At 40.5% G+C, this 24,825-nt stretch overlaps 1 protein-coding gene across 1 annotated transcript in view; it reads left to right on the top strand.

Annotated features, from left to right (window-relative positions):
- Window positions 1–200: 200 nt before the first annotated feature.
- Window positions 201–24,825, top strand: part of CACUL1 (CDK2 associated cullin domain 1) — a 41,204-nt gene continuing 16,579 nt past the window's right edge. The window contains exons 1-5 of the mRNA XM_021529262.2: window positions 201–538; window positions 6,581–6,707; window positions 10,970–11,072; window positions 19,837–19,932; window positions 23,777–23,879. Of these exons, the coding sequence (XP_021384937.2) occupies window positions 286–538; window positions 6,581–6,707; window positions 10,970–11,072; window positions 19,837–19,932; window positions 23,777–23,879 (682 nt within the window). The 5' untranslated portion in view covers window positions 201–285. The remainder of the gene's footprint in view (window positions 539–6,580; window positions 6,708–10,969; window positions 11,073–19,836; window positions 19,933–23,776; window positions 23,880–24,825) is intronic.

Raw genomic sequence — 24,825 nt, 5'->3', positions numbered from 1 at the left:
CCCGAGCACGCTTCCCTGGCCCCGGGGAACCGGCAACCGCGAACCGCGGGCGCGGCCGGGCCCCGCGCCCCGCCCCGCGGGACTACATCCCCCAGCATGCCCCGCGCGGCGGTGCCGCCCGGCGCGGCTGCCGCGTTCCGCCCGGCGCCAAGTGTCGCGCGGCGCGGCCGGAGCTGGGCTGGGGCCCGGGCCGAGCCCGCCGAGCCCCGCCGGGCCTGAGGCGGCGGCGGCGGCGATGGGGACGGGCGGCGGGCGCTGATCCCGCCCCGCTCCGCGGCGCCCGCCATGGAGGAGGAGAGCATGGAGGAGGAAGGCGGCGGCGGCGAGGCCATGATGGACGACCAGAACCACAACAACTGGGGCGCGGGCGGCTACGGGCAGCTCCTGCTCGGCGAGCGGCCGCTGCCGGCGCGCCCCGCGGGGCCCGAGCAGAACGGCGCGGGGCTGCGCGGCTGCGAGCCGGGCGCTGCCGCGGGCCGGGCGGGGCCGACCGGGGCCATCGCCGCCATCAACATCAGCGCCTCCACCTCCAAGTTCCGTGAGTGACCCGGGGCTGGGGCGGGGGCCGCGCTGCCGGACCCGCCGCCCCCTCCCTGCCCCGCGCTTTGCTGCCGGGGTCTCGCCTCCGGAGGCTTCTCCAGGCGAAGTCAAGCGGGTTCAGGCGGCTCGGAAGGCAAAAATAGCATTCCTCGCCCAGCGCCCCGACTTCTCCTGTTTGCTGTCACGGTGGATGCGGCTCTGGCAGAGCCGGGCTCTCGGCTCCTGCTGGTTCTGAAGCCTTTTAGCTCAGACCGTACTTTCCTATAGACTTTGTCTCTCAGCCTGAAAAACCTAGAGGTGAATTGGGTTTGGGATTCCCAAATTGGATCCCAGCCTGTTTGGGATTGCTGGTGGCAGCTGGAAGGGTCGTGCTGTCCCAGAAGGGTTGAGTATCTTCAAAGGTCTGATCAGAACGACAGGGGGTTAATTTATCCAAGATAGCCCCAAAAATAGAATTGTAACATCAGAGAATGGTTTGGGTTGGAAGGGACCTTAAAGACCATATTGTTCCTAGCCCCTTGCTTGAGCAGGGACACCCTCCACTAGAGCAGGTTGTTCGGAGCTCCATCCATCCTGGCCTTGGGGGTTCCAGAATGGCTTTTGTGTGTAGCTTCTAACAAAAATGGCATTTTTTCCTATTTTTGTCTGAGTTAAGATCGAGGGAATGGAATGTGTTTTGCTGTACATTTCAGTTCTACTTTCTTCCCAGAAGTCACCTCTCTGGGCAAAATTGACCTTTTTTTTCTCATGGACCATTGGAAAACTTGGATTTGGGTAGTTAAAAGCATTCCTGGAAGTGTATCTGTGTGATTGCCATGATAAAATTTTGATGGGAAATGCACTTTGTGTGGCCTCCCCGCTTTCCCCAGTGCTCTCTCACCTGTCCATGTCCAGAGGTGATCAAAAGCACAAAGTTCAGGCTTCTGGATTTCTGCTTCTTGGGTAAGCCTGGCTTTTGTGGCATGTGGCCAAGGCTGTTTGCTTTGAAGTTAAGACTCTCAGGCTCTGTGAGTTTCCTGGCACTTTGCCTGCCTTGCTCGTCAGGTCTCCAGGTACCTTGGGGTGGCTTCTGAACCCTGGAGACAGTTGAAATGAGATGTCGTTCGACCTTGCTAAACTAGGCTCTTGAAGTCCTACTCCAGACATTCAGAATCTTAGTTTTTCCTTCTGTTTCAGAATGAAAATGGTTTTCAAGCTGGATCTCCAGCAAGTGGGAAGGTGACTTTCCAGCTAATCCACAATTTATGTCCGAGAGGGAGAAGCAGCAGCAGAGAATGATCTTGCTTAGGGTGTGGTTTTGGAGTTCTTGTTTTCACTTCTCTAGCACTGGTGTCCCAACACAACATTTTACTGATTTTTGTTGTTGTTATTTTCCTGCAAAACAGAGAATTTTCTAAGTGAAGTTCATTAGAACTTTTCCCCACCTTTGTGTTGTGGGTAGCTGTGATGTAAGTGAGCAGAAAAGTCCAGTGAAGCAGTATGGACTGACAACCTAAAGGAGCTGAGCTGGGCTCCTGCCTGTTCTTATCCTGGCTCTGACAGAGGATCCCTTAATCACCTTTAATTTTCACCCACAGAAAAAGGGAGAAAGGTCTCTTTGGATATAAATGTTCCCTAAGAGGGAATCAGTGTGTGCCGGATCCCTCCTGCCTGCTCTGTCCCAGTAATGACAGAACATGTGTGGAGAAGTTTGCCAGTCCTAAGCTTGATGGAAAAGTTGTCTGTTCTCTGCTGCATAAGGCAGTTCTGCAGTTGGATGAGCAACAACTCCTGCCTTGCTTCATGGTGCAGAGGCTGTCCTGGACAGAGTGTCCTTCCTGTCTTTCAAAGAGGCTAAATCCAATTCTCCTTCCTTGAGATTTTGGTAAGACTGAGAGCTAAAATTAGAATAATTCATAGTTCATTTAATAGTTTTTCTTTAATAGCTTTTCTTCTACTTAAACTTAACAAAAACTTCTATGTTGTAGTAAACTTAAAACTAAATATTTACAGTTGATCAGCTGCAGTCATAGCTGTGGATTTATAAAGCAGTAGTGTTGTGAAAAGTATTTTTCAAAGTTCCCAAGGGAGAGAAGAAGGCAAAGAATTTTTAGTACTTTAAGAAGAACCCTTCCATAATAGTAATTGCAGCATAACCTGGTTGAGGTGAACAATGAAGAGTTCCCATTTTGTTTCTTTTCTCCTTTTCAAGAAAGGGTGGTTATAAATGTTGTTGATGTCAGTGCCATTTGGGACAGGTAGATGTGGCTGTGTACATTGGAATATCCACTCTATCTGCATCACATTGTTCAGTGCAGTTTCTGTGCACTGCTGCATGGGCAAATGGTCTGATGAAGAAAAAGTTACTTTTATTAACCAGCCTTCATGCAAGCTGAGAAACAGGTTATAAAAATAGAACAGAATTGGAAGCAACCACTGGGCAAACTCAAACTTGCTAAGGTATTCTGGGATGTGTCAGGCAGGAGGGCAGAGCAAAATCTATTGTGAAAAGATGCACATGGGGGCTGAGAAACAGGAAAGCACAGGGCCATGGTCTGTAAATGACTCTTGGACAGCTGCCTGAAGAGTTTGTACACTTTAGCAAAATACTGAGGATTGTAGGGTGCACTGCTAATTGAGCAGTAAAGTTTTGTGTGTCTCACTTGGTGAGATGAAATACAGCTTCTGAAAGATGCTTAGTTGCTTTCTTTTGTTTTTATTGTCAGAATAAATGACAGGTAATTGTCAGACTGCTCTCTGCATACTTGGCAGTAGGTTGGATCAGCCATCCTGCTCTGTCTCTTGGTTTTTAGCTACAGATTTGAAAAAGTGTGTGTTGTGTGTAAGGTTTTATTACCAGTTGAATGGGTGATATATGGTGGGGGTTTTTTAAAGTGGATTTTTCCATTATTTTCATTGAAGTTGACACCAAAGAATTTGGTAGGTTGAAGCAGACTGTGTTTCCATTATGACTATAATACTGATGTATCTAGGTTATGATAGCTCATGCATATTCTTTTTTACTGAAATGGTTTCACTGCTGCATTTCACTTAAAGTTTTCCTTTTGAACTTTCTTTGTATGGAAAAGCAGCAGTTTCTGCTCATGATTTATTTGTGAAGTCTTCAGCATTTTCCAGAAAATTATTAAATTCTCTGAAAAATACTGACTTCTTTCAATTCTATTGGACAGATTTCTCTCCCAGCACCACCTCCCCAGTCTTGCTGGAGCTGGATAAAGTCCAGCATTTTAGCATGCTTTCTTACAAAATATCAGTGTGACTTCCCAGAAACCAACTGAATTGCAGTTTGGGACTGGAAACAGTTGTGCAAATCCTTTTTAAATCTTGAACACCTAATGTAGGGATAGGCATTTAAGCATGACATCCTAAAAAGAGAGAAAAATAAAAAATTAAAGGGCAATCTATCTTTCCTTGCTAAGGATCTGTGTGATTCCTTCCTTGCTGGTCTCGAACTTGTTCTTGCACAGTTTGTAGTTGGAGGGTCTTCAGGCCACCCTTCACTTATGTGTGTGTAAAAGTTGCCAGGAGAAAAAGGCATTACTAACTTCTAGTAAGTATTCAAATTTTAAAGTACTTTGTTTTCTAGATTAGAAGAATAAAAGTAGTGATTGTTCAGTTTGTAGTCTTGGACTTTTAGCTTTGAAAATATTGTTGTTGGCTTAGTTACAGAACTGAAGCGTGGAAATCAAATTACTTAGTACTTGTAAGAGACTTCTGAATGAGAATGAAGCTTTTCTGGAATGTTACTGTGAATTTATCAGTAAATTTTCTATGCAGACTTCTCTGTGCAAGTCTCAGAGGGCTTTTTGTAAAAGCATTTTGTCCTTTACCTGTGCAGCATGTCTAATGGGCAGACCTTCCTGTCTGCTGCTGCTCTCTTTTTCCATATTGTAAAAAAAAAATTAAAAATATTAACATCTCAACAGCCTGTTAAAATTATTTCACAGTGTTCCCAAATCTTACTTGACTATTTTCTTTCAAATTAATAAGGCTCATTTAATATGTTAAACCAGATGTGGGCGTGATTATACATTGAAATCTTAAAAGCAAGACTTGCTCTAATGTTTATGCTGACTTCAGCTCAATATTTTCTGTGGAACAGAGTGGTTCTATGGAGTCCCATCTTTTTTAGGGTAGCAAAGTGAAAAACAGAAGCTCAGGTTCTGCTGCTGAGTGTAAGCAGGAATAGTGAAGGTGCTGTGTGGAGCTGCTGCTGAGAACATCTGCCTGGAGTGTGGGCTCTGTAAGGGATGAGAACTCAAACAAGGCACTGCAGGGCAAGGAGCAGGGGCTGAATTTACTGCCAGGGAGGTGCTCTGCTGCTGCTGACTGCATGGCTGCTTTTCCATGGGGGAGCTGACTCGTTTGGCTTGTTAACAGAAATCCTGGTGGTTGTGTAGGCAGCCCTGTGCCCCTGACTCTCTCAGTAGCAATCAGTGATGTCCTTTCAGATTGCAGCCTGGGCTCCTGGGGCAGTGTCCTGCAGCACTTGGTAGTGGGGACCTGGTCACTGCTCAGACACTTTCAGGGTAACTAGAGCTGATTCTGTAACAGCTGTGAAGCAGGAGGGCACCAGTGGCTGCAGCTGGATGAACAGGAGCCAGGGATGCTGCACTAACATCCTTCTCTAAGCAAAGTTTCTGGCTCAAATACCCTAACATGACACACAAAGAAATCTGTAATACTTGCTCTTACAGATAGAGTTCCAACACTCCATGTCTCACACCTCTTTCTATTCCATGTTCTCATTACAATCTTTTATTTTCCTTATGATACTCATAATTATTTTGCCAATTTCCTTACAATTGTTCTTTATAATGCTGCCAAAAGTGACTCACCCAGCTCCTTTCAACTCCTTTGAAAATACCTTTCAAAAATACTGCTTCTCAAACCCATCAGTGAATCTACATTTAAATTTATATTTAAAATTCATTGCTAACCAATATATTTCTTTTCATTGTTATATCTAAAATGGTCTGTGTGGGGTGGAAAGTATCTTTATTCTCTGTTCCATTTAGGCCAGACCCACATGTGGAGTTCAAATGAAGAAATAATTCTAGATTTCCAAGGCTGGATAGAGTTGACCCTTTTTTGTTTTGATAGATTTGATTAGATATCATTGCTTGAATTTAAATCATAGATTTGATTGAGGTGCTGTTGGTTGCTGAGGGCTTTCATGAGTGGGTGCTTTGAAGCTGTGGTGGTGTGACAAAGCAGTGAGGAAATGCTGTAAGGCCCTGAAGGGAAGGTGTGAACCTGTTGGAACTGAGCCACGAGTGGTTGGTTCAGAAATCCTCCCTGAAAAGAGAGATCCAAACCCTTCTGTGGCCGTGAAGTGCCCTGAGTCACTGGTGCAAGAGGGTGCAGTTGGGAAGCTCAGGAGGAAGGTCAGGGAGCAGTGGGGAACGCTAATTTAAACACTTCCTATTCTTCCCTGTGGTGATCTTTATCTGCAAAAGGAGTGTAATTGTCCCTGCTAGAGGGGAACTGTAATGCAGATTCAGAAAAGTTGCCTGGAAGCCTAACTGCAGTTGAAGGCAGAGGGAATTGCATTATCTTTTAGACCAAGAAAGTTCTAGTCCCACCTGAGACTTGTGAAATTAAAACATCTGCTGGGAAGGAATATTCAAAAACCTACCAGTCTTGGCCAGAGCTTGGTCTCCTCAATGTGAAGATGCCATGTTAATAATTAATTCTTAACTGCCACAAAGTTACATAATTTATTAGTCTGAACTAATCTTTTTATACATTTTTATTCTTATATTTTCATGTTAGAACTCCCAGGAGTTTGCTTTTCCATGCTATTTAGGCCCCAGGGAAATACTGAAGCACTGATTTGACAGGTGTTCTGATTTTATTTTCTGTAAATACAAAGGTACAAATTCAAGGCTTTAGTTTTAGATGAGGTTATTTTGGTGGAAGTGAGCTGTTCCCAGGTTTTTTGGCCTTGTCACTAGTGTGATCTGAAATCATAGAACATTCACTTGTTTCTAATCTTTTAGGTGAAGTTACTAAATCTATTCTTGTCTTTTTCTTGCAGTAATGAATGTTATAACAATTGAAGACTATAAGAGCACATATTGGCCAAAGTTGGACAGTGCCATAGATCAGCTTTTAACTCAGAGTCCTGGTGACTACATCCCTATCTCCTATGAACAAATATACAGGTAAGGAAATACTTTAAATGCTACATAACTTATTTTATCTTTAAAAGCAGATGTTTATTTGATTTTGCTGTCTATACATATGTTATATTTTGTACCTTTGAAGAGACAAATGGGAAAGTTATGGGAAATACAGTAGTATTTAAATGGTTAGAGTCAATAATAGATACGTATTTTGATATCACATGTTAACAAGAATAAATGCTAAAGAATTAAAATGCCTAACATTAAAATTAAAATAAACCCCATCACAGTTGCTTAGTGTAATGTCATAGGAAATGTATTAAAGACTCAACATCCTTTTCTCCAAAGAAGCTGGCACAGGTAAGAGGTTGACTTAACGTACCAAAAGGCTTCTTTGGGATAGCTGATAGGAATCGATTTGGTGAGTCTGATGTGCAGAAGGAAAGAGAAGCACCTGGTGCCAAGGTCCTTTGATGCAAATTGTCATTTGTGTGTTTTGCCTCAGGAGTTTTGGTGTGTTCTCCCCTTGCCAAATTCCAGGCAGTTTGAGGGACACTCCTTTGGATCTCCATTCTTGTCTGGAGAAGGCTTGGGCTGTAGCTGTCTTGGAGCTGCAGTTTGGTTTGAAAGGGATCTAATCACACACCAGAAGTGCCCTTCAGGCTAAACTAGTGCTCAGTTCTGGGGATGGTGGGGGTTTGCTTCCCCATCATGCTGCTGCTCCAAACCAGAATGCTAAATGCTGTAGAGACCTGGCAGTTTCTTAAGAGATGAACTAAAATGGAGATGTTTGTTCTGTAGGTGGCAGGTATTGAGGGTGTTGGTGAACAGAATGGAAAGTGGGTGGCTGCTGCTGGATTTACTGCCCAAGATGGTCTTAAAACCCCTGGCCCTTGCACAACTGTGGCACTGCTGTCTTAGTTTGCTTCACCAGAAATTGATTGAGTGATTTATGGTGAACTAAGGAGAGTGTTGATCCCTGTGGAATAATGCTGCCAGCTCCAGGCACTGATGGCTGTTCTTGGAGACTTTCAGCTCTGTTATCTCATGCCCATTTGCTCTTAGCCACTTTGTCTCTGCAGTTTAAAACTTTGGATTAGGAAAGCAGATAAAAGAAAGGCAGGTGTTCAGTTTTGCCCCTTAGTTCCCATTGAAAACTTTAAGAAACTTCCTCTTTCCTCTCCAGACTTTTGGAACTGCTTTTAACAGGACTCAGAGATCAATCATCATGTCTATAAATAATTGAGATGGCTGTTTGAATTAAGAGAGCCAGCTTTAGTGTAAGTAATCAGAATCCTTTCCCACCTTGAAATCCCCACTGTGCAAACAGTCTGTAGTAAGGCATCTCTCAAAAGTGATCTCTGATAATGAGTAGGTGTGCAAAGTTAATGGTTTAATTATACCTCATTATGGTTTGCAGATAACTGGACTTCATCCTTGTCATCTTTCTATACCTCAAAAGTTTTATTTACTGAAGGAATACTGGGTTTTGAGTTTCTCCTGGATAAGCCCTGTACATCTGGGGCACTTGGTGCAGGACTGTAATGATGCATGGATCTCTCTTGCATGTATTTTACTATTACCAAAGCTAAAGATTTTCCATACTTTAGTGTTACTGGTAAAGCTGGTGTGTCAGTTTTCCTTTAAAAAGTATGTCTGGGATTGTAATTACTCTGCCACAGCCTCTTCCAACCAGGAGATTGATTTTGGTTTTTTTTTTTATATTTTCAGACTGTTCCTTTGATTGACAATCTAGACAAGATAGATTGACAAGGGAAAGATAATTGATGTTTTTTTTAATTGAATTTATTAAGGATGTTTGCTTGTACTATTTTTGAGAGTCTGTAGCAGACTTGGAATGCAGATCCTCTCTGCTTCTAAGCCAGTTCTTTAGTCTGAAAAATTGATTGTTTCTTGAAGTGGTTCAAACAGCTGCATATATATTTTTTTTCTTTACAGTGAAACTGACATGAAAATACAGTGTATTCCTGGTTATCTTTGTGCTGCCTAAAGGAATCAAGTTTTCCATAATGCAAACTCAAAATATATTATTAGATACCCAAATATTTGGGTATTTGCTATATTTGAAATAATCAATGATAGCTGTAGGTGTTTACTCCCCAGCAGTGAGAGCTGGGAGATAACTTCCAAGGTGTGTGTACAGATATTTACCATGGACCAGTTTATCTGTAAAATATCAAAGTGTTATTATTGTCTGTTTTCAACTGTGAGTCCAGAGCCTGCCTGTGCATAGTCACTTCCAATTGTAAAAGGGTTGGATAAACTGGCAGAGAGGTGTGAAGGAAGGCTTGAGGTGAGGAAAACATGAGCAGCTAAGTTGTCCTTCTGGCAGTCTCCACTGCCTCCCAGGTGCAGTGCAGTTTTCTGTTCCTCAGGACAGCTTGGAGAGCTTGGATATTCATCCACTGCTTACCCTCTTAATGTCCTTTTTGGGATTTCCTTTTCCTAAGGTGTTTGGTTATGTTAAAGAACTGACAAACTTGTGACTTCTTTTGGGTAATATCAGAGCAAAGATGATTCACAGAATTAGCTCACAATCAGGAACTGAAAACAGGATCTCAAAATGGAGAAGGAACCTCTAAGTAGAAGTGCTCAAATAAAATGTAAACACACCCTGTGTGTACATGGGAAGACTGGTGTTTGACTACAGAACATGTTGCAGAAATAGAGGCAGCAATAGTGTTTATAACACTAAGGAGAAGTGTACTTTAAATATCAGTTTAGTTGCTTACAGATAAAGCAGTCAGTTGTGGAAGTGGCTGTGTGCTGGTTAGCTGTGGAGCAAACAAATGTGTGGCCATTTGCTGCAGTTACCCAGATGGCTGATTTTGTAAGAGATCACAAAAATCAGTTCACTTTTCTTATCAGTGTTTCTCTCTTTGATCCAAACCAAACTGACATTTTTGCTCTTAGCAAAGAGCATTGTACCAAAATATCTTTTGCAGTTGCTTGTTTCAATATAGGATATGCTATTGGTAGACTTGATATGAAATAAAAAGAATGACTTTGACTGATAATATATAAATAATATCAAACTACTGATACACAGTATTTTTAAAATATAATAATATGAGAGGTGTAGGGTGTCTTTTGGTTTTTAACAAATGACATGATTTACCAAATAAGCAGACTTTTGCCATCTTTGTAGTTTGCCTGTTTTTGTGCCATCTTCTCAGTAGAGAATTGGAGAGTCAGAGTTCCCCTACAGATACAGTGTTGCTGTCCCATAGCTCTGGGCTTTTGGGGCCATTTAAAGCCTGCAGAATTCAAGGCTGGGGTCTGGGCCTCCTGGAAGTCAGTCCTAAGAGCAGTCTCTGGCCTAAATTGCCTGCTGTCCCAGTTCTTGGTGCAGAGCAGTAGAGAGGGAGCAGAACAGAGATGTGACTTGCCCAAGATACCAGGTGAAGTCTCCCTGGGCCTCTTGGATTTGGCAGCTCAATTTTGAAATTCTGACTGAGGAGTAAAAGCCGCTTGATATGGATGAATGTTGGTGTTATCTTGACAGTGATGACTACTCCAATAACATCTCACTGAAAGTCATAAATGTATTTGTTTTACAACTGCTGTAAATATGCCTTCAATGAATAGCCTTGTTTTGCAGATGTTATATTGCAGTATGAAAGCAATAAAGTGTTCTTAAGAATCAAAGGTGGTACTGAAGACCAGATATAACCCAGCAAAGCCACAGAATGGAGAATTAGTTTTGTTGCTCTTTTTCTGCATCTTTCTTTATTATGAAACTGTAGAATTTTCTTAGAATTTAAGTAACAAAGAATGGAGAAGCATGTTTGAGTTTGTAATTGTAGAACTTTTGCCATTTCTTTTTAACACTACCATGGTTTTGATGCTGCTTCTATGACACTTGTCAGCATGCCCCTTCTTTTAGTAATGGTTTTGCCCTAGAATATTCATAGAATTGTTAAACCTGCTTATTTTAATGGAGACTTCATTCACAAAGGAGAGACAAAAGCCAGAAGTAGGAATGTGCTGTTGGCAGAATTGTCCTGGCTGTTTTGAAGTGCACTGTTTGAGAACTCATTGTAAGTTAAAATGAAGCTGGGGTGGGGGAATGGGATGAACACCCTGGAGCCTCCAGGGGAGGCCTAAGAGCCTGCTGGAGCTCATTCCAAGCTTAGGACTATATTTAAAAATTCAACAATAATTCAACTGTAATCCTGTAATCCTCTAAATTGAAACTTGAACAAAATGTTTTGAAGTCTGTTACCCTTCATTGCAAACTGTTGTAAGTTCATTGTTTGTTCCTATATTTGTTTCTGCAGTTGTGTGTATAAGTGTGTATGCCAGCAGCATTCGGAACAGATGTATAGTGACCTAATAAAAAAGATAACTAACCACTTAGAGAGAGTCTCAAAGGAGCTGCAGGTAAGAAGCTGCACAATCTAATTCTCTCTTTCCTGGGATCTGTGATTATATCAGACCAGTATGTAGGTGGCCCATGAAGGGGATTGCTATTATGACTGATTTACATTAACTTACAAAATTGTCAACTGCTTCACTCACTAATGGGCTGTCAGACAGAAAACCAACTACTAGATCCAAAGGTATGGCACTGCCAAACCTTGGAGATCTCAATCACATGGAGAGCAGTGGGTAAACCTAAATATGTGATACAGAAAGAATGGAGAATGGGAAACCTTAAGTATAATTGGATGTAAATACCTCAGTCAAAGTGATCTGAGCACATGAGATAAATGTCTGTTATTCCTGTGTAAATATGTATAAATTGTTTATGGTTCTTGTGCACCACAAGCAGCACAAAAGGGAAAATCTAAAGAAAAAAAAATAAGTGAATTAAATATAGATTGTGAAGTATAAGTTAAGAATTACTGCATACGGAGTTCCCTTACAGCTTATTCTGCATTTTTCTTGCCTATCTGTAGATGTCAGTGGTTTACAGCAGTCCTAATATATACAGTTTGTATATCCCTATCCTTCTCTGCATCTTACTTGTGCATCCTTGGTTGTTTTCACATGTGTACCTTGTTGAACATTCCTTTTAGACTAGAATCTTCAGGTATGTACTTGAAATTGTCATTGTTGTAGCAGCAACACTGCTTGTTTTTTTTCCCTGAAGCTTTTTTACTTCCATAACTGATGTTTGAGTTCTGTACTGATTTGCAGTGCATGAAGTAGAGAAACGACATGAAAAGAAACTCTAAATTACAGCACTTCTTCAGTGCTTCAAACACATTGATAACTAATTTAGGCCAGCCCAAAACAGTCTTAATGATTTAACTGCATCAGATATTTCTGTCTAATTGTGCATTCCCAAAATATATAGCACAGTGATCTCTCTGATGTCCTTTTTGTTGCACTGTTTTCCTCTTGTGGCTTTCCTTATAAAGAAATGTAATGGGCATGGTATTTGTGAGGTTCTTTCTTTTTTTTTTTTTTTTTATGGTCTCTTATTCCTCATGGAGTGACAGCCTCAGTGTTCTGTAAAAACTGAAGTTGGAGAACGTAGAATTTAAAATAAAGCCTTCCCTTAGTTCTGCTGAGCTGGTGCAGCGTGTACAATTTTTCTTCTGTTTATGAGAACTATGAATCATTTCAGCTATACAGGTTTGGCCAGTTCTTCTGATATATCCCGTGGTAATACAGCTTTAGTTTGATTTGGATTTGGGAATACCCCAAATTCTTTACTTGCTAATCCTTGACTTTTTTTGTCTTAAGTCCCAAAACTGAGGCAGCTGATTTTAAAGTTTGTTTTATTACATATGAGCCTAAATACTTCTGCCTAAAAACAAGGCTGCCTTCTGAACATTGGCTTGTTGAAAGAATAATTGAGACAACTGTTTAATGCAATCTTAGCCTTGCAAAAGCTTCCTTATGTAGGTTAGACACACCTGTAATATAACATGATACTATCCTTGAGTCTGACGTGTGAACATGACTTGGCTTTTGGATGACAAATGGATCTTTTTGAGCTGCTGGAGGTAAAGTCTCATGTGCCTCAAAAAATTATTCTAGAAAGAAACTGTTTTAGCTGTGGGTTGTGAAATTTACTCCTAAGAAATTACTTTACTACAGTATGTTTTATTATCCTGATACTTCTGTGGTCTTAGGGTATTTTAGTGACATTCAATCACTCAGGATTTATGTTGAAAATGCATAAATCCAAAGTTCTAAATCTTTACCTTAGCAACAATAGCAAATTACTTTGTAAATGTTGGTTGCTTGGAAGTTTCTGGTTCTCACAGGCAAACAATTAAAAAAGACATATATATGAATCCTTTTAATGCACAGTTTGTGGTGTTTTGCTTTTTGACATAATCTCATTCTGCCAACAATATTTAAGATTTCTGTTTATTTGGCAAGCTATGACTTGATGCAAGTTGTTGGTTTTGAATGCTCAGAGATGCAAAAGTAGCCCAGTAGAAGCAGGGATACTGGTGTGTGTAAGAAAACAGATGGTTATAGAAACTGAAATGGCAGACAAATGCAATGTCTTTATCTGGACAGGGCAGCACTTTCTTTGCACTGCAGTGTAACAGTTAAATGGCAAGTGGGCTGCAGAATGTCTGCATGCAACCAACATGCCAGAGCAAGCTGTCTCCTATAGGAACCACTCATCAACAGCCAAAACAGTAAAACCTAGATACCAAACAGTAAAAGTGGGAGCACCTCGGGGGACTGGTCAGACTTGCTCTTGCATGGATTTAGTCTTAATGGAGTTTGGTTTCTCTCTTCAGGGCATTCACTGGAGAAACTCCCTATATATATTTATTCCCCTCTCCCTGTGTGTGTAGCCCTGTGCTTGCCTGAGCAGCTGGCCACAGCTGGAGTCAGCAGTGTGATGGACACTCGTGTCCTGAGCTGGGTGTCCCCCCTTGTCCTGTGTGACTCGTGCTTTTCCAGAGTGCAGGACAGCTTGTGTGGTGTTGGTGTTTGTTTCCCTGTGTGTTCCTGAGGGTTTGTTTCACAGTTTTCCAGCTCCAGAGAGTTACTGTCAGTGGTGGCAGAGGCTGCAGGAAAGTGTGGCTGGGCTGGGGTATTTCTGCACGTTGGGCATTGGGTGAAGAGCAGTGAGCAGTGCTTGCTGAGAAATGGTACATTTAGATGAGATTAATTGCTTGTCATCAGACTGATTTGGGGCCTCCTGTATGCCAAGCCATTTCCAGCTCCTTCATTACTGTATCAGTCAGTTAATGATCCCCTCTTCAGACTGCTAAGGAGAGACGCACAGCCAGGATTGCTCTCCTTTCCTGCAGCTGATGTCTGACCAGCTTCTCTGAATTAGTTAAGACAGAGTTTTACCATGTGGACTTTGACTAACTGAGAATTTAGTCTCACTAATTCCTGAGCTGATTGGAATTTTGGATTTTGTCAGTTTTAAAAAAATAACGTGTCACAGTAGAAAACACAAATTAACTTGTTTCCTGTTCTCTTGAGGTCTTTGAAGCCTGTAGCATGCAGATGATTTTTCTAAGATGCTTTATTTGGAAACATTTCACTGGTAATGGACGTGGTTCATTATGTTGTGGTTTAAAATAATGTCACCCGTTTTTGTAGGTAATTGCTGAGTCATTCAGATGTATGAGGTAGGGTGGATACACAAACATATGCTTTCAAATTAAATACATCTCTTTAAAATGAGTAAAACTGTATTTGCATTAGGCACTAGTGTTTCTGGCTTAATTTATTCTTATGCACTCTGATAAAGTAATTTAAAATCAAGCACTTTACTCATTAGCACTTCAGCAAAAGATGCTGGAAAGTACTCAAAGCGTTGCAATCAAAATGCTCTGTGCATTTGAGCCTGCTTGTTATAAATGTAGCTTTTTTTTGGCAGATGCAGTGCAATATTTTCCTTTTAGTTAGAATAAACTCAGTGCTTCCTTTTTGAAATGATTGAGGGCTGAAAACCATTTATTTGTCATGTTTCACCTTTTATTTATCTAGAGGAGAGTTAAAAAGGGCTCTGCTGTTTTCTGTTTGTGGTGGGGGTTTTTTATGATTATGAATTATTTTTTTATAATGAACATGACTGCACTGGAGTCACTGGTGTTGGTAGATGATTTGCATGTCTGCTGTTAAGCCCCCAGGACTTGCAGGTTTATAGGCTTTGTTGTGCAATGCCAGAAAGGTTTCCTGCTTGATATTAAAACTTCCCAGCCTTTTGTCTTAGCTCTCAAACCAGTCAGTGCAGTGTATGAAGGTATTGTCCCACTTGCTGTTTCCTTGGGAGAATGTGTATGGGAGTCAGGTGTTCTGAATGAGGGCTTTAATGTGCTCAAAGAACCCCTGGTAAAGGTATCAGCAAAAGCAGCTTTAATATTAAAGCGAATTTATTGCTGTGAGTTTCACTGAACTGAATCAGATCATCTGGTGATTTGAACTCACATGGTAGAAATCAGAAGTGTTATAAATGTTTGTATCTCTGTGTGTGGACACCAAAAAGATGCCTTTTGACTTGAAGTAGTAGAGGTGACCCTATTGCCAGAATTGCCATTAAAAATGACACAACCATCATCAAGTTAAACTGAGAGGGGCTTTCTTACCTGCAGCTTTTTGGGAAGGCTTGTAGCTCTGCAGCTCTGTTTAGTGCCTTCTCACACTGCACTGGGACTGCAGAGTTTGCTTCAATTTCAGAAAGATACAAAGTAAGCACAGAAGAAATTACTATGTATTTAATAGATAGAAAAGCTTCTGGAAGTTTCTTACTGCTACACAGTGTTGATGGTCTTTATATAAAATGTCTTTTTGTTCTACTAGCATGTAGAATGGAAATGGAACATGGCCCACACCTGCTAACCTTCTGTAAGACAGTTACATGAGAAAATGTCATGAGGCTTTGAACAGGTTTGAGTGCAGGCTTGACTAGAAAGACAGAGGCTTTGAATCAGTTGTGCTTTGATTTGATGTCTGTTTTTTGTAAGATGTTTTAATAATACTAATGTCTAGTGAGGTAGACCTGGGCACCACATGCATTGCAAGGCAAGGTAAACAAATTACATTTTCTTGAGCAAGAACAAAGAGTGGTTTAGAAGATTGAGACCACTTACATGAATAACAGGTTAATTTGTGTAGTCATAGCCATTCTCCCTTTTCACTTGGAAGGCGTGGGAGGGATGCTGCAGCATATGTGCTGGCATTTTGGCAGGGAGCATATTCCCAGGAAAATGGAGCTGCCCATTCACCATAGGAATGTAAGCTCTACTACACATACTGCTGGTTGTGCCAGACAACTCTTCATAAACAGACTAACTTTGTGTTCCTCAAACTCAGAACTGTTGTCTCTGTTTCTTTCTTGTGAGCTGTTTCTGAGTTGTTTTGAGCCAACAGCTGCCTGCTGATTTCAGATGTTCAGTTTAAGAATGATCTTGAGACTGGTTTTCAAGCTCAAAAAACCCATATCTTTTTCAGATACATAGTTTCTTGCCCACAAGTGCATTGAAGTGCCTAGATATTAGATTTCAAATAAGGACAGGGTAATTTAGTATACAGGATCTCCAGCTGCTTGTTTTGTTTGACTGTGTCTTGTATGTAATCCTTTCCCAAATGTGGCTTTTTATTACTTCTCATTTCTGTTGGTGCTGAGATGTCTGCTGTGGTGTGTAAGGGGATGAACCATCAGCTTTTAAACAGCAGCTATAGTATTTTATTCTAAGAAGCAGCTGACTCACAACCAAGCTGAAGATGTTAAGTAAATGCAATTGCATCAGGGTTTGAGAAATCCAACCAAACATTCAATACTCCTGTGAACAGACACACAATACAATTGTTGCTGTAAAACTGTTCTTAACCCTACAAGTGGTAGATAAGAGCAAATGTAGGAGAGGATTTAAACTGTCCACCTGTATTGAGTGTTTTAAAAAAAACCCAAATAATCAAAAAAACCCAACAAACTTACAAAAAAAAAGCATCCCCAACCCCCTGAATTTTCAGTTTGATAGGATTCAGCATGAGTGAGGGAATGAAGGATTCTCTTCTTTCCTGGAAAACCTTAAGCTAGGAGTGTGTATTTTGTATTTTTGAATACCTTCTGTAATACATCCCTCAGGTAAGATAGGAGTGGGTTGAAACACTTAATAGTGCTGGGGAGTTATAAGAAGTAAATGTCATGCTTAATTCTTCCCCCTCTTTGCCTTGTAATTTAAACAGCTGAATGTATGTATTCTCTTTTTCTGGACTAGGACCAGGAGTAAAAAGTGTCAGCCAAAGCAGGTTTTTTGGGTTTTTTTCTTGTAATAGCTATATCTGAATAAGTATATATTTAAATGCGAGTTGGGCTGTAATGATGGCCACTTAATATAGAAATCTTAGCAACTTCTATTTACTCATGAATTTGTTGCCATGTGCTGCTTTTTATTTTACACAGCTCAAATAGTTTATATAAAACGATTCCAGCTCCAGTTACTGCCTATAAATGTGAATGTAGAGATGTGGAAAAAGATCCTGTGCTGAAGCAAATAATTGATTTCAGTTTGGCAGTTTGGAGCAGCTGTACAGTAACACTGTGATGAGCAGAAAACAGATGGTTCTGTTTTCCCCACACACATTACAGTAATTCATAGATGAGCTGTGAAAATACTATTATTGATTTCTCTTTGGCTTGGGTATTTTGGTAGTTTACAAATCAAACTTGAGCAGATTTGATTGCCTAGATTGGTTTTTTTTTTTTTGTCGTTGTCCATCGCTGTTACTGTTTTGGCTGCTGAGGCTTGACACGAAACAGTGTCAGGAGAATAAAATTGAAAAGTGACATTTCATGCTGATGAAGCAGACAACACCATCATTTCTGCCTTGCAGAGGTTAAAACCAAAGCCTGATACTTGCCTGACACCAGTGAGGCACTTTCTCTGAAGCCATCAGAGCCTCTCTTGGCTTTTTTTGTCTTTATCCAGAGCAGTTGTTTTCCACTTGATTGCCAGGCAAAATGATGGTTGACAGCTCCCAGGTATCCTTCCATTAGAGGGCTCCTGATGTCATTCTCAGATGTTGTGCCCTCATAAACAGCCTCCCTTACTGTGACATGGTCTTTGGGAGCTGAGCTAGCAGAATTCTCATCTGCAGAGAGGAAAAAAGATATCAGTGCTTATATCCCCTGTCAAAAGTGTGGCAGACTAGCTGCACACATTGCCTGGGATTAAATCTCCACTGCCCAGACAGCTTCTGACTGTGGTTATTTTCTTGTTGGATTTGTTGTTGTTTTGGTTTTTTTAATGAAAATGGCAATCTATCAGTGAGAGAAGAGTGGTGCTCTGTGTGAGGCTGTGGTGTCCTTCTGTCTGATGTGTTCTTTCAAGAAGAATTTTCCTTTTTCGTTAGTTTTAGAAGCTGTATACAAATCAGAGGGTATAACCATATTTAAAGCTGAGGTTGGAAAGGAGTGAAGCAGGAATACATACTGCTTAGAATGCAGATTTCATTGCATGTTATTTGCAACAAATTGTATATGTAGATATATATGAAAGGGAGTCGTTGGAGCTTATAGCCACTTTTATATGTTGTTGGCATTTTGAACTAAAATTTGTTTGGCCACCCCTGAGAACTGCATTTGCAATAAGATTAAAACCTTATGATCAAAATGAGGAATAACCATATATAGCCTTTGGCAACTGCATATGGAATAACACTCTTTCTTCCTTTGCCAGATTTGCTTTCGTTTCTGAACTGTCTGCTTTGTATTGGTGTTTGCTGTGAAAATTATCCACGTGTTCATTAAACAGATTAAGAAGGGAGGCAAAAGAAGCTATTTTAAGGGAGAAAAAATGTCATAAATTTAGAATATTTAATAGAGCAAAATATGAACATAAATTTTAACTTTTCTTTTAGGCCTGCTGGTGAATGTCCATACAAAGGTTGAAAAATGTTTGTGAAGATAGCTTTAAGTTCTGATAAGGTGGTTGAGATGCAGCTAAGCCTTGAGTATTTCTCATGCCACAGGTTCTTTGGCTTTAGGAAAATCTTTAAACTTGTTTTCTTGCAAGGTCCCAATTATTGCTGTATTCTCCATCTTCTTTTGGCTTGTTGCTGTCAGAGGGGAAAACAGACTGGGGAAGAAAAGTTTTGCTTCTTACTGGCAGGCAATGCTTTGCCCTTGGGTTTCTATAGGTGTTTCTATATATGTGAGCAGTAGGAACTCAGGCAGCCACCCAACCCCTCTGGAAAGACCAAAGCAGGCTTGGGCCAGAAGTAGGGCAAAGTAAGGGGGAGGATTGGGGTTGAGAAGTGGATAGTGGAGGAAGACATTGCTGTAGCTCCGCTTCCAGCTGTGGGTATATAAGTGCACTTCTGAATGCTCCAATGCAGCTCCCCTGCAGGCCTCCAAATGGATATTGTAACAGAAACAGTGCTTAGTGCTTCCCATTCTTCTGGTTCTCTTCTCAATTTAACTTCACCTGCTGCTCAACAGATCTTTTAAGCTTCCTTATCCCCTTCCTTGGGAAACAGGGTATTGTAGCCAGAAAATAGCACATTCAGGTTTTTTTGTGTAGGCAGGTTTGGGCTGGGGCTCCAGGAGGATGCTGTGTGCTGGAACACGGCTGGATTTCCACAGGCCTCACCTGGGGCGTGAGACCTGAATGCAGAATTCTCTCTGAAGATGTTGCTGCTTGTGAAGCTGAACCCCCTGAACACTTGCCTTGCCTGAGATGACCCAGCAGTAACTTAGAAAGGTTTTCTGTGGAGGGCAGTGTTCCCTGGGGCTGGAGGATGTGCCACTCACCAGCTCAGCTGCAAAGCAGGAGCTTAATGTCACCCTGCTCTGGTGGAGGGAAAGCTCAGGGGGGTGGGAGCACACACTGCAGCACTTGTGCAGATTTGCTTATGGATTCTAGGCATGACAGCTGGTGCTTTCAAAACAAACCACTGGTCTTTAAAATGTGTTTTTATTTGCATATGCTAAATGTCAGCTTGTTACAGGCTCACTGTAGTTCTTATTGAATGGACCTTGTGCTGGGCACTGATGTATAGTCCTAGGAAAACCTAGTTACTGAAGGGAGATTGGTTTTGCTGGAGGGAGTTAGAGCAGAAACTCTGGAATGATGTGTGGCTTGCTTTGTGTGAACCTAGTGTATCAAATCCTTTGTAGTTGTTTGAGTTTGCTATGAAAGCATAGCCCATGCTGTTCCAGATCTTTCTCTTGTTCAAATTACAACCTGACTTTTACGGTTTCTTGCAGGCCAGCCCTCCAGATCTCTATATTGAAAGATTTAACGTAGCTCTTGGACAGTATATGGGAGCATTGCAGAGCATTGTGCCTCTTTTCATATATATGGTAAGTTTTAGAAAATTCTTTTCAAATAAATATGCCCATACAAGATGCTGACTGAAAGTGAAAAGAATAAAATGCATCTATCATTTCTGACATGTAAAACTAATGATTTGTGCCTAGTTTTGGTGCCTGCCTAACAATACTGATCAAATTTTATGGGGAGAGGAAGGGGAGGCTATGCTTTTTAAATGCAGAGTTTTGCAGTTTGTTTCTGCCCTAATGCATCTTTCCTGGGAGTGGGGAGAATGGTTTTGATTTTTAAAGGGAAAAGAGCTGTCTCAAATAGTTCATTATTTATATATTTTTGTATAGATACCATTTATTGACTTGTTAAATTTTGGCTTCTTAGTTTGGTCAGGTTGTGGAGATGATTAAGTTTTGCTTTCAAATAGTACAGATTCATAAAATACAGAAAGAAATGTGGCTTGGAAACATCTTCATCATTAGATAAAGCAGTTCAGAGTGATGGATGAAGCCAAAATAATGTTCACAGCACTGTCAGTTGTACTTGGAGTGGTTCAGAAACCAATAATTTGCATCCTGTTTGTCAAAGTACCAGAACTCCTATTGCCTTTTTTTTGTGGTAATGAAAACTTAAGCTTGAATTTTGTCCTTTCCCCAGAAACTGTCCTTGTTTTGGCATCACTTAGAAGTGGAAAAAAGGAAAAAAAAAAAGGATTAAGTAAGCCTCAAACTCTTCAAAGTTTTTCTCATTGGTAGTTTCACAGAGTTTGAGAAGCAGTAGCCTTTAGGAAGCTCTCCTGTGTCCCAGTGAATTTAGGTAACTTGCTACAGTATTTTGGCTTTGTGTTACCATACAGATTTGTTGCATTAAAAGAGGAATTTGCCTTTCTTGAACTTGGTGTCTTCTAATGTGCCCTTTTATCTGGTTCTGTTACCTTTTAGTTTCTCTTGCTGCCAAAAGCAATGCTGACTTGGCTCACTGTACAGCTGCTTTACAGGGCTAATGGCAGATTAGCTGTCATACTTTATCACTGAAATAATTTCAGTGTTGTGCATGATGTGGGAAGTATGTCTAGAGAAGTCGGGGTGACAAATGTGTTTCTTATTTCTTTTCTGTGTGCATTTGGAAGTACTTTTATGTGTGCTCTTAAAATTGTAGTGTCTAACCAGGTTTTCTCATACAGCAACAACAGTTTCCTCTCTTTGGTCCAAAAGCACAATTGAAAAGCAACTGCAAGAGGTGAAAGCCTAATTAAAGTTTAAATTACAGCTTTGCAGTTACTTTAATAGGTACTTTTCAAAGCATTTTGAAGTGGACCAAGTTGTTAAACTCTGCCTTTATGTTAGAGGTGAGGAGAGACTTTCTCTTTCTGTGATTGCTTTAATCAGGGGTTTCTAAGGCTGTTGAGTTGCTCTTGAGGACTTTGTTCTGAAATGATAATTATATTGCTGCTTAGGAAAACTTCAAATATGCATTTAAATGTTTTTAAAATCTATGAAGCTGAGGAAAAACTAAAGCTTTTATATAGAATTGAAATATGGCATATTACTTTGTCTTAGTCCTGTGTGTCTTAAAAGCAGCAGCAGCCCTTTTCTTTCCTGGTGTGTACCAAAGCAGGAAAGGTGATTTCTTTCTTGTGTGTGTATGGTGACCAAGGGGTGTTTCCAAGTTTATCAGGAGGGCATTTTGTGTGTGTCTGTAAACTCAAATATATGTGAGTATGATGTGACAAACACACCTATATACTGTGTTTTCTTCTTTCAAGTACTTATTGATCTCCTCTTAATATTTACTGAGTTTTATCTTGTAAGGTTTGCCAGATTGCTTTATCATAAATGTTTTGTAGAATTAATGTTTGTATCATACCTGACTTTCTCAATTACTCACATCTGCTTACCTTTTATGTGTCAGTTAGACCTTTATGTGATTTGAGACATTTTTCAAGAAATACTGGCACTGGTAGTGACAAGTTATACAGAAAATCTTCCTGATTTACCCCTAACAAGAGCAGGGGAGGTGACAGCCCTTCTGCTCTCTGCTTTCTGCACTGAGGATTGGAAATTGAGTACTTCAGTTAGATGCTTTTTCACTGTCTATTTAAGCTCACACAAGTGGAACGTTTTTTTTTGGAAAAATGTTTCCAAGTAAGCAAATGTGAAGAGTATTTTGCTTTTCTAGTAATGAAATTACTAGAATTAAAAGTTTAAGCTTTCCAGCCCCTGAGTAAAGCAAAGCATCATAATTTGCACATCTTGTGCAAACTGGTTTGGAAAATGCTCTGGTGAAAGGCTGTAGTGTGGTGTGTAGCTTAACATTTCCTTGAAGTGTATCTTTAGTTGCTGTGGGTTTCTTTTGCAATGGCAATTCACCATTGACCAAAACCATTACCAAGAAGTGAGTCTGTTTCTAATTAGAAACAGAATAATTAGGATATTCTGTCTGCAGTGACTTTCCCTCAATCCCTGTTCACAGACCCAGGTGAGGGGAAGCAGCTGAGTCCTAGTCCTTGATAAAACCTCTACTGGCAGGATAAATTCAGGGTATTAGAGGGAACCACCAGCAGCAAGTATTGTAAATTTAAAAAAATATCTTTTTAAGGCTGTTGTCCATCACTGCAACAAACTTAAAATACAATAGGAGCATGTATTCAGCTCTCAGATTTTTGTTCTACCAGGCAATCTTTGTTAAAGGTAAATAACTGATGGTGAATGTTCTCTCAAAAGTTTTAAGGATTTCTGTGTGGACAAATTGTTACAGTGTGTAGTTTTGGTAGTGCCAAGAGAATGGGTTTCACACAAAAACATGAAGATTGTTCTGTGTTCTGAAAGTTTGTTCTCGTTTCGTTAAATGCTTTAGTGAATAGGAGAAAAACATAATTTAAAAGTGTGGAAAAAACCTTTCTCCCTTAAGTTATCACTTCTTCTAGTAAATCTCTCAGATGAGTGTTCTTGTGGATAATTTTTGAGTTGATTTTCTGTTAGATTATCTGTTTCACTATTTTACACCATTTGTCCAAATCAGTTAATTCAGCTGTTCAACTTCCAAGTTAACTTTTTTAATGGTAGGAGATTAATATTGAAGCAATTTTTCCCTCTGAGCTTTTAAAACACCTCTATGAATAAGTCACACACAAGAAAGCTTGCTATTAATTGCAGGAAATGGAGCATTGATACCAAATAGTACATTAGGTATTGGGGCTCTTGAGGAACTCATGAATAGAATTATCTTAGAATTTCCCTCAAAGTGATGAATTCTTTAATGCTGAATTGGTCAAAGTAATGGAATCCTAAAGATTTTAATGTAGTTCACTTTTGTGTAGATTTGTCTGTATCACTTATTTCCACAAGTGATTAATTCTGAATAGCTATCCTCTGAGATTGTCAATGAATCCAGAAGTGGATAGTTATGCTGATGTTTTATTATTGTAACCCATCTATTTTAATGGTTTGATCGCTTTTAGTCATTGGAAGAAATATTTTCTTTAATTGCAAGCATGATGCCCAGCTGCATTTTGGTATTAAGAGAATTTACCACATTTCTTAAAGTTCTAAAATGAAGTGTTTTGTATACATGCTCTCCAATCTGGATATATCTGTGTAGGCATATATATCTGTATATTCTGTATCTACAGCTATACAGGTATAGCTGTAAATATAGAAAACAAAGTAAATATGTATGGTTGCATGTAAGTAGGTTTGTCACCCATGCTTTTTTGTTGTACAGGAATGTTCTATTCAGCTTGAATGCAGTCACCAACATTTTATATGTGAAATATTCTACAGCTTTAATATTCTGAAATGTTTTTATTCAGGCAGAAAAAATAAGTTTACTTTAGTTGCTATTATGAGAAACAAACTTGAAAACTTCTGTCTTATTTTCCAGAATAAATTTTACATAGAAACCAAGCTAAACAGAGACTTAAAAGATGACCTTATAAAGCTGTTTACGGAACATGTTGCAGAAAAGCACATTTACAACCTAATGCGTAAGTAAAGCTGTTGAGTTTTTCTTATAATGGGAGCCTGGAGAGCCACAGTGCTTTCAGATACTGTGGAGATCCACAGCAAATAGGGATAAAATGACAAATATTAGTGAACTTGAATACAAATTCCTTTGAGGCATGAGGAAATGTGACAACTCTGCAGCTTATTTTTTTTCAGAAATTTGACTTAGAATGAAGTAATGTTTTGCTTGAGATCTGGGAGAACCAATATTTATTTTCCCTTGTGACTTGTGATTATAGCAGAATGAATGTTTTATTGTTGTGTTGTTTATGCTGCTACTTCTCAGCTTTGTTATCAAAATACTGACAGGTGTCATTAAGAAGGTGGTGTGGTCAAAGAGCTGTGCTGCCTCTGGGGTTATTGTCATGAGTTCTGCTGTGGGTTGTGAACTGCAGAATGCTGCCAGCAGTTTCTTAGGTTAAGGGGTAATATAATAAAATGTGCTGCAAGTGACAGCCACAGGAGGACTGAATGGGAAGTGTGACTCCTGTGGTGAGCCACAGTGTTTGTGTGGAGCTGCCACCCCTGGGAGGCTTTGTGCGAGCACAGGGACCTGCTGTCCTGGCTGCTTGGCCCCCCAGCAGGGCACCTAGCAAAGCATGGGAGCAGTAGGAGTGGAGTTTACTGCTCCTTTTGTCCTTGCTTGGGTAGCAATGCCCTGCTCTTCCCAGGCAAGGGCTGGGGGAAAGGAGCTTTGCTGCTGTTTCACTGAGAGGTGACTTCTGGGTGAGGGGTGGGTGAACAGGGTGGCTACAAGGTCAGGGAGCCTGGCTCCCTACAGGGATGGGGGATTACCAGCTCTGATGAAGTCTTGTTCTTGCCATCTGGAAAAGTGTCACTAGGAGCAGATCACATCACCTTAAAAATAGCAGAACAATGAGAAATGCTCAGCCATGGGCCTGATGTTTTATTTTGTGCTAAAGAGAA

This window comes from Lonchura striata, chromosome 7 (assembly GCF_046129695.1).
Source record: "Lonchura striata isolate bLonStr1 chromosome 7, bLonStr1.mat, whole genome shotgun sequence".
NCBI classification, from domain to species: domain Eukaryota; kingdom Metazoa; phylum Chordata; class Aves; order Passeriformes; family Estrildidae; genus Lonchura; species Lonchura striata.
The sequence above is the reverse complement of the archived record's forward strand: the minus strand, read 5'-3'. Positions and strand labels throughout refer to the sequence as shown.